This window comes from Coregonus lavaretus (assembly GCF_964263955.1).
Source record: "Coregonus lavaretus genome assembly, chromosome: 3".
In the NCBI taxonomy this organism is placed as follows: domain Eukaryota; kingdom Metazoa; phylum Chordata; class Actinopteri; order Salmoniformes; family Salmonidae; genus Coregonus; species Coregonus lavaretus.
In genome coordinates, this window is record NC_139990.1 from 31043117 (window position 1) to 31065256 (window position 22140).

Here is a 22140-nt window from a genome sequence, read left to right on the forward strand (position 1 = left end):
AAGTAATTTAGCTATTCTGGTAGGCTCGTGTCACTGGGCAGCCCGCGGTTGTGCTTCCCTTTGTAGTCTGTAATAGTTTGCGAGCCCTGCCACATCCGATGAGCATCGGAGCCGGTATAGTACGATTCGATCTTAATCCTGTATTGATGCTTTGCCTGTTTGATGGTTTGTCAGAGGGCATCGCAGGATTTCTTATAAGCGTCCGGTTTAGAGTCCAGCTCCTGGAAAGCGGCAGCTCTACCCTTTAGCTCAGTGCGGATGTTGCCTGTAATCCATTGCTTCTGGTTGGGGTATGTACGTACAGTAACTGTGGGGACGACGTCATCGATGCACTTGATGAAGCCAGTGACTGATGTGGTGTACTCCTCAATGTCATCGGAAGAATCCCGGAACATATTCCAGTCTGTGATAGCAAAACAGTCCTGTAGCTTAGCATCTGCTTCATCTGACCAATTTTTTATTGACTGAGTCACTGGTGTTTCCTGCTACCAAGTGTCACGTCTGGAGGAGGAAACCTGGCACCATCCCTACGGTGAAGCATGGTGGTGGCAGCATCATGCTGTGGGGATATTTTTCAGCGGCAGGGACTGGGAGACTAGTCAGGATTGAGGGAAAGATGACGGAGCAATGTACAAAGAGATCCTTGATGAAAACCTGGTCCAGAGCGCTCAGGACCTCAGTCTGGGGCGAAGGTTCACCTTCCAACAGGACAACGACCCTAAGCACACAGCCAAGACAACGCAGGAGTGGTTTCGGGACAAGTGTCTGAATGTCCTTGAGTGGCCCAGCCAGAGCCCGGACTTGAACCCGATCTAACTTCTCTGGAGAGACCTGAAAATAGCTGTGCAGCGACGCTCCCCATCCAACCGGACAGAGCTTGAGGGGATCTGCAGAGAAGAATGGGAGAAGCTCCCCAAATACAGGTATTGCCAAGCTTGTAGGGTCATACCCAAGAAAAAACTAGTTTTTGCTTTGTCATTATGGGGTATTGTGTGTAGATTGATGAGGGGGGAAAAACAATTTAATCAATTTTAGAATAAGGATGTAACATAACAAAATGTGGAAAAAGTCAAGGGGTCTGAATACTTTCCGAATGCACTGTAGATATTAGAACATTAAGGACTGCAAATCTCTTCAAATAGAACATGTCCCACCCTTCACATCAATGGGGCATGAGTATACGATCGGAAAACACACTGAAAAAGAACATCCAACTGGTACTTACGAGTGTTAAAGCATCAATGGCTGGTTTCCGGGACAAAGATTTAGTCTAGTCCTGGACTAAAAAGCAATTTTGATAGAGATTCTCCATTGAGCATGTTTTTTGTCCAGGACTAGGCTTAATCTGTGTCTGGGAAACCGCCCCTAAATGTAGTGTTAAAACATCAACTAAAGGATCAAAAAAAGATAAAGTTCTGACGGGAAGAGGCAGGCTTACCCATAGGTAGTAAGTGAACTGCAGGGCGAAGATGGCGATGCCCTCGTTGTCAAAGGAGCCAGCCACCGAGCGGGAGATGTACCCGGGCACAATAGCGATAAAACAGGCAGCCAGAAGCCCCGCCCCCTGGTTCCACAGCTCCCGCGTCAGCAGGAAGGTGGAGATGGAAGTCAGGCCGCTGAAGACGGGAGCCAGGAAGACGCAGACGTCCCTGATATGCACTGTCAAGTGCAGCAGGTTCAGCACGTAGTGGATAAGACCTGCGGTGACCATCAAACCTGGATATACCTGGAGAGAGAAAGAGACAAAATAGAGGGAATGGAATGGGAACATTTATGGCACCTTCATGCAAATGGATGGGATACCTGTCTTATCCTGGATATAAAATGCTAAATGCCTTTTAATGAACCTTAATGTACTGTAACATCCATTGAGCAGTTAGTTGGAACTCCACAGGTCAGGCAGGAGAGTGATACATCAAGTAAGTGTTGGCTTGCTGTGTCCACTTGCTTGACATACCACAAGAGTGAGTCAAGTTAATTGAATCTGCTCTGGATTTACATTTAAGGAAACACAGGTAAGGTGATTTTCTCCACCGAAATACTGACTAATTGCCCAATTCAAGGCTGAGGCCTCAAACAACCAAACCTTAAGGCTCTGTCTATAATGCACGACACCAGTCCTAATTAGGCTTGTGTGAAATGTTTCTGAATTCAGGTGGGGGGCTATGTTTCAGTGTGAGTGATAATATGCCATTTTTAGCAGACGCTTTTATCCAAAGCGACTTACAGTCGTGGGTGCATACATTTTTTGTGTATGGGTGGTCCCGGGGATCGAACCCACTACCTTGGCGTTACAAGCGCCGTGCTCTACCAGCTGAGCTACAGAGGACCACCTGATGCCCTGAGGTATGCAATGCCAGGCATAGACAAGTCCAGGGCACTTTGGCTAGTCTCTGCCTGCTGTGCTTCCCTATCAACCAGGGTCTTATTGCACCTCTCTCCCAAATCATCCAACCCAGTCGCCCTGTCCTGAGGATTGAGCTAGAGCCTAGCAACTGCTGAAATAATCACTGTTTAGTTGCCCCCAGAACAACAGATTCTCGGCTCTCTGTAGTCTGCATTTCCCCCATATTGCTTAGAATTTTGGCCGGTCAGCTTAAAAATGTGCCTGGTCCTTTTCTTTACAGTAACAAAGGGCAGTTTATTGGCTTGACAGAGCCCTATTGTTAAAGAGTGTCACATTTATTCAGCCCTCAAATCTTATCTATGGCTCTGGAGAGGGAGCGGCTGGCGGATGTCCCCCTTAAGAGTTGGAGAGAAAAGACCAGGGATCTGACACTGTCACATTAACTGATATCTGCTAGTCCGTCTACAAGCAGTGTGACCCATCTTGTGTTATCATACACAATTAATGAGGACTGTCAGACTCATCTGCAGCAGTTTGAATTAAGAGAGGGGAGAGAAGGAGCGCAGATGGCAGGGTGGGGAAAAGAGGGAGGGATGCAGAGGTGGTGGTGGGGTGCGGCACACTGCTTAGGTCCCTGTTTGGAGACGGGAGAGGTGCTAAAATGTATGCAGACTAGCAAGAAAGGGTTTTGGGGAATACCACTCTGAAGAAAAAGCAGTGTGACACACCGTTCAGGTGTTAAAGGAGTTCTGGAATGCCTGAGAAAGTCAGGCAACCCTTGGGTATACTTCACAATCCGCATGGGATGGATTACATTTGATACAGTCAAGCTGCACTTCAACAGGTACTACATGATCCAATCATTAGTACTGTAACGCAGTCATTCCTTTAGGGATTTGTCATGCATAGGGCTGTGGCGGTCATGACATTTTGTCAGCCGGTCTCAAGGTAATTGACCGTTAATTAACATAAACACGTTTAGCATCTCCAGGCCTCCACGCATACAAGCCGCTGATGCGGGCCTTTGCAACATCTATATTTAAGAAAGTCTAATAAATTCATTTAATATGTACCATCACAATAAATCCATTATTTTAGGCAGGTCCAATGAAACATGATATGAAGAAAATGTATTTAAAGAAGAACAGTACATGAGTCGGCCTACTATATGTTATCTCGCTATGCGGCATGCCATAGGTTATAGGGTAGTTAATTTAGCAGACAACATACACTGAGTGTACAAAACATTAGGACCACCTTCCTAATATTAAGTTGCACACCTTTTGCCCTCAGAACAGCCTCAATTTGTCGGGCATGGATTCTACAAGGTGTCGAAAGCGTTCCAAAGGGATGCTGACCCATGTTGACTCCAATGCTTCCCACAGTTGTGTCAAATTGGCTGGATGTCCTTTGGGTGGTGGACCATTCTTGATACATACGGGAAACTGTTGAGCGTGAAAAACCCAGCAGCGTTCCAGTTCTTGACACACTCAAACCAGTGTGCCTGGCACCCACTACCATACCCCGTTCAAAGGCACTTGAATCTTTTGTCTTGTCCATTCACCCTCTGAATGGCACACACACACAATCCATGTCTCAAGGCTTAAAAATCCTTGAATCTGTATGCTCCCGTTCAGCTACACTGACTGAAGTGGATTTAACAGGTGACCTCAATAAGGGATAATAGCTTTCACATGGATTCACCTGGTCAGTCTGTCATGGAAATGTTTGGTACACTCAGTGTATGCTCATAAGTCCCGTGCCATTATTTTATATGATATGATTTTATAGGAAGACAAATATAATTGAACTTAGCTGAATATAATGGAACAGATATTTTTCCCATTCCGAAGAGAGTGTGCATATGAAGTGGCTATAAAGTGATCATTTGAAACAGGTCCTATACGCTAGATTTGGCATAGTTGTGAATGATACAAACCTTAGAATGTCTTAGAAATCAAAACATATGGGCTGCATGATGCCACTATAGGCTGGCTATTGATGATTTGAAAAAGTCACAAACAAAGCTTGAGCTCTGTTCCTTGCCTCAGACTCCACACGTTGTTCTCATCAAGTGATCATGTTTTCACCCATCAGACTATTTTCAATTTAATCTATTCTTTACTAATATGTAAAATGAGTATAGATTTAAAAATGTCCCATTGTCAAATGTGCAGGAACAGGGGCAAAAACACGTTATCAGTATGCGCTTTCCCAAGGTTCGTTTTTCAATTATGCCGGGTAGGCCGTTTTATAGCGGAGCACGTGCTTAATGTTAGCAGCTGAGAAATAAATATAGTAGCAACTGGGATCATCCTCTTTTTAGCGGCAACCATAAAAACTCTGCTTTCACTCAGGATTGCATATAGAAATGTCTGGGCTTATAAGAACACATTTCACTCCACGCGTCAACCACTGAGGAGCATTCAGAAATGCACGGTGGTGAGATTCTGCAGCTAAAAGGTAATGTGTCAGCCTATTAATTATGAATATATATTTTTTAATCCCTATTACTAGGCTAGTCAAAATCAAATTCACTATATAGGCTAACACAATAAGCCACCCTGCACAATTAATGAACCAACAGCATCGCCTCTGCCTATACGTTCTCTCCCAGACTCAAGGATTGACAGTTCGGAGCATAGCATAAGGTAACCAGTCCAGCCATAATGCATAATAATACAGTCCACACTCAAAGGCGATTACGATTTAACTTAAATCGATATTTTTTCTTTTAATGTTTTTCTGCCATGTGTAATATGCAGTAGGCTATTACGCTATGTATTGTATAACGACACAATCACTATTTTGATTCTGGTGTTTTTATTCGGGCTTGGGCTCATATATAGGCCTATGCATTAGCTCTAATATGCATATGGATGTTTTATTTTTTATGTATTTCTTGTACTTTTTACCCTTTTTTCTCCCCAATTGGTAGTTACAGTCTTGTCCCGTCGCTGCAACTCCTGTGCTGACTCGGAGAGGCGAAGGTCGAGAGCCATGCGTCCTCCGAAACACAACCCCGCCAAGCCGCACTGCTTCTTGACACACTGCTCGCTTAACCCGGAAGCCAACAACACCAATGTGTCGGAGGAAGCACCGTACAGCTGGTGACCGAAGTCAGCGTGCATGCGCCCGGCCGCCACAAGGAGTCGCTAGAGCGCAATGGGACAAGGACATCCCAGCCGGCCAAACCCTCCCCTAACCCAGATGACGCTGAGCCAATTGTGTGCCGCCTCAAATTGATCTATCACAGTGAGGGGAGTTTTAAAAGCGTGACACTGTTTAGATAAGTGTTGCATTTGCATTGATGTCAGAGTGGTTAGAGGAATAATAGAGCGCTGAGTACCAGGCCATTAGCGACTTGACGGTCGTTAGCGAGTTGGGTACTACCAATGCATGTCCAGAGTGCCTAAGAGGAGACTCATCGGTCACGTGGAATTATAATACGGCCACCGCAACAGCCCTAGTCATGCATTGTGTAGGACTACAGTGGCTTGCGAAAGTATTCACCCCCTTGACATTTTTCCTATTTTGTTGCCTTACAACCTGGAATTAAAATTGATTTTGGGGGGGATTTGTATCATTTGATTTATACAACATGCCTACCACTTTGAAGATGCAAAATACTTTTTATTGTGAAACAAACAAGAAATAAGACAAAAAAACTGAAAACTTGAGCGTGCATAACTATTCACCCCCCCCCCCCAAAGTAAATACTTTGTAGAGCCACCTTTTGCAGCAATTACAGCTGCAAGTCTCTTGGGGTATGTCTTGGCACATCTAACCACTGGGATTTTTGCCCATTCTTCAAGGCAAAACTGCTCCAGCTCCTTCAAGTTGGATGGGTTCCGCTGATGTACAGCAATCTTTAAGTCATACCACAGATTCTCAACTGGATTGAGGTCTGGGCTTTGACTAGGCCATTCCAAGACATTTTAATGTTTCCCCTTAAACCACTCAAGTGTTGCTTTAGCAGTATGCTTTGGGTCATTGTCCTGCTGTAAGGTGAACCTCCGTCCCAGTCTCAAATCGCTGGAAGACTGAAACAGGTTTCCCCTCAAGAATTTCCCTGTATTTAGCGCCATCCATCATTCCTTCAATTCTGACCAGTTTCCCAGTCCCTGCCGATGAAAAACATCCCCACAGCATGATGCTGCCACCACCATGCTTCACTGTGGGGATGGTGTTCTCGGGGTGATGAGAGGTGTTCGGTTTGCGCCAGACATAGCGTTTTCCTTGATGGGCAAAAAGCTCAATTTTAGTCTAATCTGACCAGAATACCTTCTTCCATATGTTTGGGGAGTCTCCCACATGCCTTTTGGCGAACACCAAATGTGTTTGCTTATTTATTTATTTTTATTGCTTTTTTCTGGCCACTCTTCCGTAAAGCCCAGCTTTAGTACGGCTTAAAGTGGTCCTATGGACAGATACTCCAATCTCCGCTGTGGAGCTTTGCAGCTTCTTCAGGGTTATCTTTGGTCTCTTTGTTGCCTCTCTGATTAATGGACTCCTTGCCTTGTCCATGAGTTTTGGTGGGCAGCCCTCTCTTGGCAGGTTTGTTGTGGTGCCATATTCTTTCAATTTTTTTATAATGGATTTAATGGTGCTCCGTGGGATGTTCAAAGTTTCAGATATTTTTTATAACCCAACCCTGATCTGTACTTCTCCACAACTTTGTCCCTGACCTGTTTGGAGAGCTCCTTGGTCTTCATGGTGCCGCTTGCTTGGTAGTGCCCCTTGCTTAGTGGTGTTGCAGACTCTGGGGCCTTTCAGAACAGGTGTGTATATATACACACTGAGATCATGTGACAGATCATGTGACACTTAGATTGCACACAGGTGGACTTATTTAACGAATTATGTGACTTTTGAAGGTAATTGGTTGCACCAGATCTTATTTAGGGGCTTCATAGCAAAGGGGGTGAATACATATGCACGCACCACTTTCACGTTATTTTTTTATATATTTTTTTTTAACAAGTTATTTTTTTCATTTCACTTCACCAATTTGGACTATTTTGTGTATGTCCATTACATGAAATCCAAATAAAAATCCATTTAAATTACAGGTTGTAATGCAACAAAATAGGAAAAACGCCAAGGGGGATGAATACTTTTGCAAGGCACTGTACATTCCCTATACTCTGTTGACTGCCAGAGACAAAGAGTATGAGTTAATTTGCTTTTACAACTAGTGTGATTTCTGAAAAGGACTTCATAGAAGCACTGTTTTCTGAACAGGTGATTTGTAACATTCCATTAGCGATACAGGTTTGTGCACCATTAAGGCTGCCTGAAAAAATTCAAAGGCCCTTCATACCACGTAGCCTGCGTGTAAGTACTATCAGGACAGCTGAGGGAAGCACTTCTCATCTTCATAGTGTAATCATGTTGTGGGGGAGAGGGAAAACAGAGCTGACATGCAGCAAAAAGTTATCTCCCAGAGGTATTGAACCTGGATCTACCATCAGTTTGCATTTATTTGCATTCTGTGTACCCAGCGTCAGACCCACCTGCGGTCTAAACCCTGCTGCACTCTCACCGGTAACCTGGCACGCTGAGCATCAGTATGGTCCACTGCCTACACATATAGACTTGTTATCCGCAGGTGAGGATGTTCGGATCCCTTGTGCAGAATGACTGAATCCATTGCTGCTAAACAGCAACACCTGCCATTGCTACTAGTCTATATTCTATAGCGGCAATATCTGCTGCTGCTAAAACGACTGACAATGGTACTGAGTACTGACATGTCTGGCTGTCTTAACTGCTCGGTGCTTGTCTCCCACCACCCTGAAGTAAATACATTGTACACAGCAGGGAGCAAAGAGAAACTTCAGCTGCCAACCTAGGTGGAGCAAGTGATGGAGATAACAGAGGGAGCAATTTCGAAGGTTTGCACTACCAAGGCTGGCGAAAATCGTCACCCCATCAGCTACTGTGATTACAGTACAGAGAGACATGCCGGGAGCTGTGAGGAAGAGCAGGGTCGTATTTTATTCACAGCGCTTCAGTGCACAGTTTTTACAGGGCGGCCTAAAAATATGAGGCTCCGCCGAGTTAGAAGCATGGGAGATAAATCCTGCAGAATCAGCAGGTAGTAACTCACAGTGAAAAAGGTTGTGATTTCCAAACATCTGTTCTTGTTGGTAAACAGTCATGGGGACCGTGGCAGTCATGGGGAATCCGCCAAGTTAACAGCTCACTGGTTGCTGCCGGAGCGTGACTAAGACCGAAGAGCACTGGGGGAGGCTTATGAAACGGTACGGTCCATGGTGCTTCCTCAGCTAACCCCCCACCCACTACAACCACACAGGGAGTATAGGCCTATATTTATTTATATGTAATATGTCTTCATCCAACAGGCTCGTTTTTAATTGGGATGATTTAAGATTGATCACAGCAGAGTATGTGTTAAACTTACTGTGCCCCCCACGATCCTTCCCAAGGGGTACCACGACCTCTCGTCGAACCAGTTGAGGAACTCGTAAAACCCATTTGTGGTCAGGTGATGTGTCGACCTGTAGTTGAACCTGTGGGGAGATGGAGAACATGGCTTTGTTGGTACAAGACAAAAATAAGTGGCACACAAAGCAGGTAGCTAATACAAATATCTCATTAAGATATTGTTGAATGTGCAAACAAATATTATTTGCAAAGAATAGCCTTATTATTTCCAGATTCTACAAAAGGCAGCCAGTGTGGCTGCACATGCTTTGTATAATTTGTGCGCAAGGCTTCCCTTCAGCATGCAAGCTTTTGTATTGATGCCAATAACTCTCCAATCAACTGCAAGTTCAAACACATTCATAATTCTGCACTCTCACAAAGCCTCACTTCTAACAATATCCCAGCCAGCACAGGTTTAAAAAGAGGTCTTCAATAAATAATAAAATAGCAAAATTAATGCAACCGAAGATATTTAATGGTTTGGACTGCTATCAAGCCGCAAACACTAAAAAAAGCTGACACTAGGAAGACAACTGCCAGAGAAAAAGCAACCATTAAGCACATTTCATGGGCACCTTATCTCCTTGCCTCATTAATCCATGTGGGTTTATGGTTCCTCTATGGAATGCCCATATAAGCGTAGGCCTGCCTGTTAAGACATCCTTGATTAGAGCTAGTGCAAGTTTGAAGGACAATTCCCAACTTTATCTGACAATACGGAGACATCCCAAACTTCCAACCCGAACAAAGTTGGCATGGTTTGCGTGACATCTCTGCTCTGAAACATTATGCTTTCATTTCATTTTCTCTAAAGATTGTGGAATGTCTGCTCGAAGCCACTCTGTAAACGTTGTGCATACAAATTCACATGTGGTTGCTTGCTTTGCTTAGATTCCATGCTAGGCTATGAGTTAAGCTAATATTTCAAATCTTCATATGGCTCAGCGCGAGGCAGTGGTTTTAGATTAAGTGAAAAACAAAGATACAGTTTATATGTAGGGGACAGTTGATGTAACCAGAGTAATATCATACACTTCATGAGTCATTGTTGTGCAATCAATGTGATGCACCTGTGGCTCTGAAATAAGGACATCCATCCTTGTGACAGATCACGCTTGTCTGCAGAAACAGCGCCGACACCGGAATGTCGGCAACCCCTAAGCACAATAGCAGCATCCTACCCTAATACTTTGGCTCCATAGCAGATGATTCAGGAGGAAAGAGATTCGAGCCAGCCGGCACACTGTCACTGCTGGGAGACAAGCAGCTCACACACACACATCCCAAAATGGGTGGCATGCGGAGAAGCTCATTAAATCACTGCATGGTGCTTTTCCTTCTACACAACTCACCTGAAGGACTCTTATCTGCAGGTGGGGAAAGGAGATGGCCAAAATCCTTTGATAAAGCGCTTGGGGGACAAATTCTAGGTCAATGACGGTCTTTTCTAGGCTTACGTTGTTTTTTATCAGTTCATACACAGGAGATTTTCAACGTTTTGGCACTTCTGAAATGATTTCTGGTATCGAGGAAATAGGCTTTGAACAGTGACAAAACCCAGTGAGGAAGAAAGAAGAAAAGGATGTAAACAAACACTTGGACTATTCATACTTATAGGGGCTGGTGCTATACTTACTGTCACAGTTCACTTCCAAGTAGAATATGACACATGCTCTTGCTACGGCTCATTCATTATTCACTGACTGACATGTCTAGTGAGGAGACCAAGCTACTGTTGAGCACAGACAATGCACACACATCTTATATTGCAGTGCACGTGATGAGCATTGACAAGCTGGCTCTTCCACAGAGAGGGAACTAGGACTGTTTATCCCTGTGGCTTCTCAAGCAGTCAGATCACATTATTTTATAACCTGAGACCCGACACTTTCACAAGTTTGAGCATGAGCCAGCAAAACCAGTGTTTCTTTCTTTAACTCTGGAGCACAGAGAGACCAGAAAGGGTAAAATGCAGCCAGGTATAAGAACTGCCCAGCAGAGAGTACTTACCGCCGCAACCTAACCACTCATACCCTACACAGGAAATCTATTGTTCGTCAACTGTCAAAGCACAGAGGCGGAAATAAAGAGAACCACGGAAAGCACTTTAAAAAGACTTCACCCGCTGCCGCACCATATTCACAAAAAAACATTTTCCAATGATCTCATGGACAGCAGAGCAGAGTGTTTTATCCCTGCACTTGTCACTTTGATGGGGCAGATAATGTGGCCTGCCAAGCACATTAGCAATTTAATGCATAATTGCCTAGTCGGTCTCGGCTGACAGAACATCACTGCGCCATCAACTAGAGAGCAGGTGAGCTTCAAGCGACAAAACCCTACCGTTTAAATCACGTCTGGCCTCGGAAACATGGAAATGTACAAATGTGGCTTACGTGTTAACTCCCGATCAAATTTCACTGCGAAATGCAAATTATTCACAGCATCTTATGCATTTGAGATTGGTTGAGGATGCCCTCAGGCATCACAACTCATTTTGATCATGCCCGTTACAGATATGAGTTCCCCATTGTTACAAAGCCCTCATTCAGTGCATTAAATAAGGGATTCCTTTGTGGTTTATGAGCCGGTAATGCCTCGCACCTTGGTAACCACAATCAAATGCATCATTGGTTTTCCTGCCCTGGTCCTGCTGTTTGGTAAATGTCCAAATTGACTTTTGTTCCAGGAGTGCACTTGCCACCTTGACTAAGCCTATTTGCCCGCTCTCTTCACACTATGAATAGATTACCTGTAGTACCATTGTGGTACCAAATATTAAGGTGGGGCTGCCTGAAACACAACAGGTCAATGTTTAACACAGGCCCTTGGTGATGTTGTACAATTTGCACACGAAAGCCCACATTTATACCACACAGACACACAAGTCACAAACAAATCAAGAACGCACATGTTGGGAGCAGACCTATCTGCAGAGTTGTGACCTTTTCAAAAAGTTAGTCACAAATAGCCTACATCTGGTTCTGCCTTTGACTTCTGTAAAAGCAAGTTTAAAAAATGCTTTTACTTCTCCAACTTATTCAGTCAAAGTTGATGTTCTGAGCTTGGCTGAGCTCATGGAACAGTTTAACAAAATAGACCTGCTGTGTCTGTGATTACTAGAGCAAACCGTACACCTGGGGTTCACGGATGGCCAATCTTCTTGATTGTCCTCAGGTTATCCTGCATGGATTTGTTTATTCACAACTGCCTGACTTTACACACCTATAACATGTATTTTATTGCTATTTCAGATAAAAATCGGAAAAAGTATTGTATTGGGCCAGAAACGCAAATAAATGCCAAATGAAGTCTATGGGGACCAACTAGCAAAAAATCCATACTTGAGTCCTGACTCCTGCATAAGAGTGAAATGCCTTCAAAAGCAGGTATGATAGAGAACAAATGCCAACTCTAGAAGAGGTTAGGAGTAATATTCTGAGTTGCCACCTAAAGGAAACATTTGAAAAACAGGATTACAACTACATACACCACATTTACATTTACATCATTTAGCAGACGCTCTTATCCAGAGCGATTTACAAATTGGTGCATTCACCCTATAGCCAGTGGGTTAACCACTTTACAATAAGTCTTTTTTTTTTTTTTTTTTTTTTTTTTGGGGGGGGGGTGGGTAGAAGGATTACTTTATCCTATCCCAGGTATTCCTTAAAGAGGTGGGGTTTCAAATGTCTCCGGAAGGTGGTGAGTGACTCCGCTGTCCTGGCGTCGTGAGGGAGCTTGTTCCACCATTGGGGTGCCAGAGCAGCGAACAGTTTTGACTGGGCTGAGCGGGAACTATGCTTCCGCAGAGGAAGGGGAGCCAGCAGGCCAGAGGTGGATGAACGCAATGCCCTCGTTTGGGTGTAGGGACTGATCAGAGCCTGAAGGTACGGAGGTGCCGTTCCCCTCACTGCTCCATAGGCAAGCACCATGGTCTTGTAACGGATGCGAGCTTCAACTGGAAGCCAGTGGAGTGTGCGGAGGAGGGGGGTGACGTGAGAGAACTTGGGAAGGTTGAACACCAGAACCAGCTGCTTATGGGATGTTCCAGTTGGATTACTTGGAGTTGAAGCATTACAGCAGGCTTTAGGAGACCCATGGGAGATTAAGGACCGTCAGCCAAGGTTCTACCAGTGGACCCAGTCTTGGCTACTTTCCATACGACTCAATGGCACTTGGGGGGAGGCCCCACCCACTAGGCACACTCAGCCTGTTCCCCTTCTGACCGCATGCTCATTTATGACCGACCGCCTTGATTTGGTCTTATGTAGCAAAAAATGTTATGGTATTTTATTTTTATTTTTTTACATTGGATTACAGTAGAGACTCAGAGATAGAACATTGTATATCATACACTGCAGTTGAGGAACAATGGGAAAGTAATTCTGCTTTGAAAGTTGATAAACTTGTAACCCCACTGGCCCTTGAACGTTTTGGTACACCTACTGGAGAGATCTTTGTCTACACCCATTCAGCATCGTTCACACCCTCTTAAACCTTAGTCCCACCAATCTCTTTAAATGATTCACATGTGGTAAACACATGCTATATCAAATAAAATCGAAGTTTATTTGTCACATGCACAGGATACAGAAGGTGTAAACGGTACAGTGATAGTACTTACATAGTAGCAATATCAAAAACATAAAGTGTCCAGATATAAATATTTTATAGTTATTAGATGACGCTTACCCGACACACTTGATGGGTCATGTGAAGGAAATGCTATAACCACCCCTCACCCACATCTAGCTAAGTGGATGGGTCACTATTGTTTAGACATGTACACATGTTCATGAAATACAATCGATGGCCGTAATCACCCCCAGACACACATGCTAATTTGATGGGTCATGTAATAACCCGGCCGAAGTGGGGTCTTTTGTTTAGACATGTAGCTAGCTAGGTAGCTAGCTAAACAATGAACCGGCATAACCCCAACTCATACTACTACCAATACAAACATTGTCATAGCTGTAGTGTGAATCTGCAGGTAGCTAAAGCTAACAAACTAGGTTCAACGTTAACTAGCTAACATTAGGCTATAACTAGCAAAGCAAACATTATAGACAGAAGCTTGCTACATGGCAGACCAATCCAAACTCATCTCCCGGCATGTCCAGCCCATACATTATCTCAGCCAATCATGGCTAGTGGAAGATTACTGTCTTTTTCCATGGCTAAACCAATTAGGCTCATAATTTAACAATTGTATTCGTATTTGTGGATGGAATACAAGTTTGTTATTAAGGCACATGTTCCAGAAGGCATTACTGCCAAAAAATGCATTTTGATAAATAAAAAAAAATGTTTACGTTCAAATGCTGCACCTGTGAAGTAGTGAAGTGCGACATACGCCTAGTTTCCTGAAACGAGTCACATATGACCATGCTGGTGGAAAAGAGAGTGACACTGGTTTACTATAATACTGCAGAGTGTCCAACAGATACGACAGAAGCTGGATGAGAAGTTTTGGAGAATGGACTGTATTCCTATTCACACGACACGGTTAAATTACTGAGCTCCGTGCTCAACGACCAGTCAAGTAATTGCATTTTGTGGATGTTTGATGGCAATATTGTGCAGATGCTACAGGAAATAGGTTTATCATTCTGGATTTAAATGTTAGCTGCAAATACTTGCTCACCAGTATACAGGCTTGTTGAGGTTCTGTCACCGCTGATTTAGTGGTGTTTGCATGAACAAGAGCTGGAAAGAAAAACTATATGCTCCTAAGATCAGTATGTGATGAATACCAAATGGGGCTAATGATTCTGCAAAATCAACCATTTCGGGGATTACGGAATGAGCAATAAAAAAATTAATCAGCTTATTTCAGTGTGTTAACACTTGCTGAAACAGAAAATAACTTGTATCTGATCATGTGCATGGCTTCCAGAGATAAACCAGCATCCGCGGAACATCGTTAAATCTTAATACCATGAAGAATCTGTCAAATTATCAACAAAACTAATTCATTTACTCAAATTAAAGTCTAACTCAAATGTCACCATTTTTTACTTTTCAAAACAAGCCAGCTGGCTATAGTTGTTGGGAAACAATAACAGATGACTGCTGCTTCAGTTCCTAGGTGGGGCATACTGCCATCATGTTAATAAGCAAGGATCTTAGCAACGGTCTATTAAAATCAACACATAAAAAATGACAAGCTATGTAAAGCCATCTGCAGAGCACAGACAAAATGATGATATAAATATTGATTGTTCAAGGGCAGGGTGGGAAATTAACTTTTTGGTCCACCAGCCACTGTGGCAGGCAGATTTTTACCAAATCTACCAGCAACTCAGATTTTGGGGTATATTACTTAATTTCATTTCATTTTTGTACCGGCGTCTTTCTCTTTTAAAATAAATAATTTAGATCCAATAATAACAGATAAACAGTTCTACAATTGAACATCAAGAATCAACAAAGTGCCTGCCCTGCCACAAAATGCTGAGTGTTAGGGCTTATTTATTATTATAGTTCAGGGGTCTACGCTGCCATTTTTTACAAGGAGTACATAATGCACTCCTAAGTAGAAATATAGAAGCACACAAATAAATCTAGGCGAACAAGGACTAAAAGTTCATAAATACGTTTTCGGGAGTGATCCCATGCTCAATCAAGCACAATCATTAGGTGAGACAAAAATGTTCAGCTTGCCCTTTAAGGGACGTGCCGTTACAATGGTAACTTGGACATTCACTTGTCTGATGAAAAGACTGCGATGTCTTCCTGGTCAAGAAACACGAGGGCAAAGTCAAACTTTAGTTGCCTTTCTTGTCAGTTCGACATGTGGGCTTTGGATTTTTTATTTTAACAGTTCCCAAATGCTCTGTGTGACCACCCGCCAACGTGGCTGGTGAAATATGCACTCTTACCCGCCAATGACAAAGTCTACCTTCATTTGGCGGGTGTTAATTTCCAACCCTGTTCATGGGTACAACGGAATTAAAGCCATTTGAAATGGCATTGAAACATTTCTGAATCCCAACTGTCAAGTTTCCCAAAATAATTTGTGCTTCTAAATTGTCGTTTGAATGGAGCTCCCTCAATACCATATTTTCAATTTTCAACCTAAAAGAGCTGTTCAATGACGTATAGCCTAGTTCTGCTCTGGTTGGGCCTAACCTGGGGAGAGAACAGACAGTAAAAACAGTCTGGTTTATTTGCTCGACATTTATTTGCTCCAGATTTTGATGGAAAGTAGACAAAGAAAAGCAAATAAAACAGAGTGTGCCTGTGAAAGGCAGCTAGGGCAACTTTGAAGGGGGGCACAGTCTGATAAAAGACTTCCCTGGATTCTTATTGCTATAGCCCCAAGGCAAGTAAAGAAAGTAATGGACATGAGTGTAGCGTGGTATGTAGGACTGTCTTTTAAAGGAAAGGTTTGAAACAAATTATTAGACACTCTAGAGCCCGCTGACTTTCAATAAAGTGTTACTGCTATATAGACGGCCCAGTTATGCTATTACATTTACTTTAAATGACCATAAGAATTGAACATGCACAATTTCACTAAGTCAAGCTTACTCAGAGGCAGACTTTGATGCTAACGTCTGACGCATACACCAGCGGTCTGATTGAGTCTGCCATCAAATCATTGTTTTATCGCTCCCTGCATGTCTTCACTGAACCTCTCCCTGACCCAGTCTGTAATACCCACGTTTCAAGCAGACCCCCATAGTCCCTGTGCCCAAGAACACCAAGGTAACCTGTCTAAATAACTATCGCCACGTAGCACTCATATCTGTAGACATTAAATGCTTTGAAAGGCTGCTCACATCAACACCATCACCCCAGACAACCTGGACCCACTCCAATTCGCATACCGCCCCAACAGATCCAGCAATGACAATCTCTGTTGCACTCCACACTGCCTTTTCCCACCTGGACAAAAGGAACACCTAAGTGACAATGCTGTTCATTAACTACAGTTCAGCATTCAACACCATAGTGCCCTCCAAGCTCATCACTAACCTAAGGAACCTGGGATTAAACACCTCCGTCTGCAATTGGATACTGGGTAGGCAACAACACCGACCCTCAACACGGGGGCCCCTCAGGGGTGCGTGCTTAGTCCCCTCCTGTACTCCCTGTTAATCAACGACTGCGTGGCTGCACATGACTCCAACATCATCATTAAGTTTGCTGACGACACGACGGTGGTAGATCTGATCACCGACGACGATGAGACAGCCTACAGGGAGGAGGTCAGAGACCTGGCAATGTGGTGCCAGGACAACAACCTCTCCCTCAACTTCAGCAAGACAAAGGAGCTGATCGTGGACTACAGAAAACGGAGGCCCAACCATGCCCCCATTCACATCGACGGGGCTGTAGTGGAGACGGTCGAGAGCTTCTAGTTCCTCAGTGTCCACATCAATAAGGACCCATTATGGTCCAAACACACCAACACAGTCGTGAAGAGGGCACAATTTGGCATGGGCCCTCAGATCCTGAAAAAGTTCTACAGCTGCACCATCGAGAGCATCTTCACTGGCTGCATCACCGCTTGTTATGGCAACTGTTCGCCATCCAGGACCTCTACTATACCAGGCGGTGTCAGAGGAAGCCCCAAATAATTGGAAAAGACTCCAGCCAACCAAATCACAGTCCGTTATCTCTGCTACCGCACTGCAAGCGGTACCGGAGCGCCAAGTATGGGACCAAAAGCTCCTGAACAGCTTCTACCCCAAAGCCATTAGACTGCTGAACAGTTCATTAAACGGCTACATGGACTTTCTGCTTTTCACCCCCTACCTACATGTACATTTCACCTCATTCAATCACCCCAACTACCTTATACCCCAGTACACTGACTCGGTACCGGTACTCCTTGTATTTAGTCTATATATAGCCTCGTTATTGTTACTTTATTGTGTTACTATTTAATTTTTTATTTAGTAAGTAAGGGTTTCACAGTAAAGTCTACACTTGTTTTATTTGGCACGTGAAAATAAAATTATATTTGCATGGTTTTGCTTTCTGGCTCTCAGCAGAAACAGAACTATGAGCTCAAATAGAGGGGGTTAGCGTGCTTGCTAAGCATGTTCAGGACCTCTGGAGCGGAGCCTAGTTTTAAAACAAAGAAACGCATAGCCTTACAAGAGTTTCAGAATGTTGCTCAGCAAGTCTCCGCACAGCATGACCAAACTTTAAACAAATGTGTACACAGCTTCTGACAAAGAAAGTGATGGTTGTTTAGCCTCATGGTACAGGCATCGGCGGCTGGCAGTGGAGCGTGCACAGCTGGCAAATTCTATTAAAAAATGTTTTAAAGGGTGTGTGGTACAGAAGTCCATTTCACACTCGATCGATTGCGGTTTTTGAAACAAAACAAAAAAGGAAATGAGGTTATGAATAAATCAGTTGCCAAATCTGTTGTGGCCCTTTGAGAGGGTGAAGCAGACTGATGTGAGCAGCCAGTCCCTCTCAATGAGGCCAGCTCATCTAGACTCTTTACTGACACTCAATGAAACCAGTCAGTGGACATCAGAGTTTCATCATTCCTTCATTCGTCCAAGGAATCTCACAGGAACACATCAAGGAGCTCGGCACACCCTAAACTCACTGCTCATTTGAAAGTAGCCAAACACTGATAAAGGAACCACATTGACCTAACTCTAAGGACACGGCTACTTACAATAAATTGGTACAAATTTGTGAATGCGAGGCATTGCTGAAACGAATCCATACTCTTGGGAACCAGAGGACAGTTTGGAAGCAATTCTAAAGCCCCCGATCAACAGTCCCCATTAGAATAGTTACGCAAGCTTTTACTCTACAGAGTTGTGCTGCATTCCTGAGAAATGGCACTGAGGCAGTCCAAGTAAATAAATAATTAAAGTCTTGACTTTCACTGAGGTATTTTTATTACCGATGCACAATATCAGGGCAGAAGCAGCCAGCAGCCTGCTCTGCGATAAAAGCAGCTTTTCCGCTCGCCATTTGGGTTATTAAAATGTGTGACCTTTGGGAAGCTTTATGCAGATTGCCTCCAATTAAATGTTTTTCAAAAAAGAATTCATTGTCAGATTGAATAATTCTGTTCAATTACATAAAGGACTATCAATAAGCCTTCCTGGCAAACCTCACCCTAGACTTCAAGGAGCAGTTTTGAAATTAGCATGATAGGGGGAATGAGAAGAAAACTAGATTAATCCGTTTGAGATTAAAGCAACACCTTGTGAACAATGAATGACAGAGAGACGAAAAAAGTCAAATAATTCCACACCTCAGCGTTTAAGTCAGACAGTGGGAAAAGGTTGTCTGAGATGTTAAGTCAAATGTCTAAAAATAGTATTTAAATAATATCCTAAATGACGTATGGCAACGTCTCACTTTAACCTTCTTTTGCATGCAGACCTGTTGCCTGTCAGCACAGAATTTATTTACACTCAACAAAAATATAAGCACAACATGTAAAGTGTTGTTCCCATGTTTCATGAGTGGAAATAAAAGATCCCAGAAATTGTCCAAACCCACAAAAAGCTTATTTCTCTCAAATTCTGTGCCCAAATTTGTTAACATTCCTGTTAGTGAGCATTTTACCTATATCACTAGCATTTTACCTATACCACTAAAATGTTCAGTTTTGTCACACAACCATGCGTAACCTTGCCAGTCCAGGAACTCCACATCCGGCTTCTGAAACTGAGTTTGCGCAAGCGAAGAATTTCTGCACAAACTGTCAGAAACAGTCTCAGGGAAGCTCATCTGCGTGCTCGTTGTGACCTGACTGCAGTTCGGCGTCGTAACCGACTTAAGTGGGCAAATGCTCACCTCCGATGGCCATTGGCACACTGGAGAAGTGTGCTCTTCACGGATGAATCCCGGTTTCAACTGTAACGGGCAGATGGCGTGTATGGTGTCGTGTGGGCAAGTGGTTTGCTGATGTCAACGTTATGGACAGAGTGCCCCATGGTGGCGGGGGGGGGGGGGGGGGGGGTTATGGTATGGACAGGCATACGGACAACACACACAATTTCATTTTAGATCGGTGGCATTTTAAATGCACAGAGATACTGTGAGGCCCATTGTCGTGCCATTCATCCGCCACCATTACCTCATGTTTCAGCATGATAATACACAGCCCCATGTCGTAAGGATCTGTACACAATTCCTAGAAGCTGAAAATGTCCCATGGCCTTCCATGGCCTGCATACTCACCAGAAATGTTTGGGGTGCTCTGGATTGACGCGTACAACAGCGTGTTCCAGTTCCCGCCAATATCCAGCAACTTCGCAAAGCCATTGAACAGGAGTGGGACAACTTTTCACAGGCCACAATCAACAGCCTGATCAACTCTATGCGAAGGAGATATGTCACGCTGCATGAGGCAAATGGTGGTCACACCAGATACAGACTTGTTTTCTGATCCACGGCCCAATTAATTTTTAATGGTATCTGTGACCAACTGATGTATATCTGTATTCCAAGTCATGTGAAATCCATAGATTTCCTTATATGAACAGTAACGCAGTAAAACCTTTAAATCTTTGCATGTAGCTTTTATATTTTTGTTCAGAATTCAACTATTTACATAATGTATTCTGGTAAAAAGGTAATACAAAATAACAACCACTACAGGGAAGCTATAATCATCCAACCTTACCAACCTATAAACAATGAATGTAGAGGCAGAGATTGAGTTCTGCAAGATGAATACAGAATTCTCTCCAGAGGTTAAAGTTCAAAGCAAACTGCTATGCTCCTTTCTTATTTAAGACTTCCAGCTTTAAGAGCAGGCTTCTTCTCACAGTGGGACTGCAGAACAAGACCGATCAAGTAGAGCTTAGCCTCCATCTCCCCAGAGTCTCCCCATCTAAGCGGATGTGACATTTGAACAAAGCATGGGTAAGTAAACAACTCTGAGATACCTCCCCGTGGATAGTAAACAATCAAATAGAAAACACCTACAGCACTCTGCTGAAGGAGCCAGTGAACAAACCCAACCAACCCGAGAAGGAACATTTCCAGTTTGGCACAGGAACCCTTCCCCATAACAAAATAAAAGCTCTCGAGTCGGCAGGCAAATCTTCAGACTTAAGCTGCTTCTTTTGAGGAGCACACCAGAGGCATTCTTGCCTCCGAGGAGCTGAGCCGTCTCTCAGAAGAGAGGGAGCGTTTGACTTGAGGGGGCAGAAAGGAAACAAATAGTGGTTAAGGGTGTTTATTGGAAAAATCTGTGGGGGAACATGAGAATGGCGCTACAGCAGCAGCACTGCAGACAAACGTACCACGCATGCCCAGTGAAATGGAGCTTGCTTTAAAAACTGAATACGCCTAATGATTCCAAAAAAGGCTTTTTACACATCACAACGCAACACCCTGCAAGATACTATATAAATCCTAAAAGACAAATTATTGAGCCCATAATACCCAACCTATAATAGAGGCGCCTTATGAAATGCAGGTTTGACGCTCGTCTGCAAACAGTGAAGTGCACATATTGTGGGGAAACATCATTATCAATGCGTTAACTCTCAGAATATCCTATTAATTGACATTGATGCATGGGGCCCTCGCCATCTTATAGCTTTGTATGACTCCTAACTGTTCATCCCTACAACTCCTTTCTTTGTCGATTATAGTGCTCCATGGGTAGCCAAATGAATCTTCATGAAAGGATTATAACATTAAGGTGAAGGAGAGGAGAATATCTGCCGCTACCTGCTTACAGGCTGTTGTTGAAGTAACACCTTGTAAGCTATGTCAGTGTATGACCCCAAGTGTTCGATGAATTGTGCTGTTTGCGCAACAAAACCGATCATAAAAAAGAGCCTGTTTTGTGGCGATAAAAAAACAACTTGATCGGTTCGCAAAAGCATGTATCAGCTGAATTTCAAACAGCAGTAGTTTGAATCAAAGCAAGTGGAGAAAAGAGACGCCAATTCTACATCTACCCAAGAAGTCCAGAGGGGAGAGAAATAATTAAATGTGACTCTGGATGACAACTGTTTGTTTCCAACATTAGGGCTATTTTCCTAAAGCAGTTAAATCCCCTTCGGGTTTTGTTTCCATGCCGCAATACTAACAAGTATTGCAATACTGGTACCGTCCCGGCCCTAAAGTGAACGCTCAGAGATGTGGAGCAATTACCTTCTGACATATATGTGAGATATTAAACAGTGAGGACAACATCAGTGGTAATTACAATCATATGTAAATCACCATCATATTTTAATCACCACGTTTAATACCCATTGACACCACTCAATGAATAGGCAAACGACATCTCCGTGATTTGGATTAAACTTCCAGTCTTCCTCCTCATTATCCAATTAGGGAAAAAAACTGCCTGCTCATGATGACTTCATATCTTCCCCACT

The 22140-nt window shown here is 43.5% G+C and overlaps 1 protein-coding gene across 1 annotated transcript in view; it reads right to left on the reverse strand.

Annotated features, from left to right (window-relative positions):
- The window catches only part of LOC311110829 (dolichyl-diphosphooligosaccharide--protein glycosyltransferase subunit STT3B), an 83545-nt gene that overhangs the window by 28016 nt on the left and 33389 nt on the right, over nucleotides 1-22140 (reverse strand). The window contains exons 2-3 of the mRNA XM_084153413.1: nucleotides 8775-8883; nucleotides 1439-1726 (exon numbers count right to left, since the gene is read on the reverse strand). Coding sequence (XP_084009539.1) covers nucleotides 1439-1726; nucleotides 8775-8883 — 397 coding nt within the window. The remainder of the gene's footprint in view (nucleotides 1-1438; nucleotides 1727-8774; nucleotides 8884-22140) is intronic.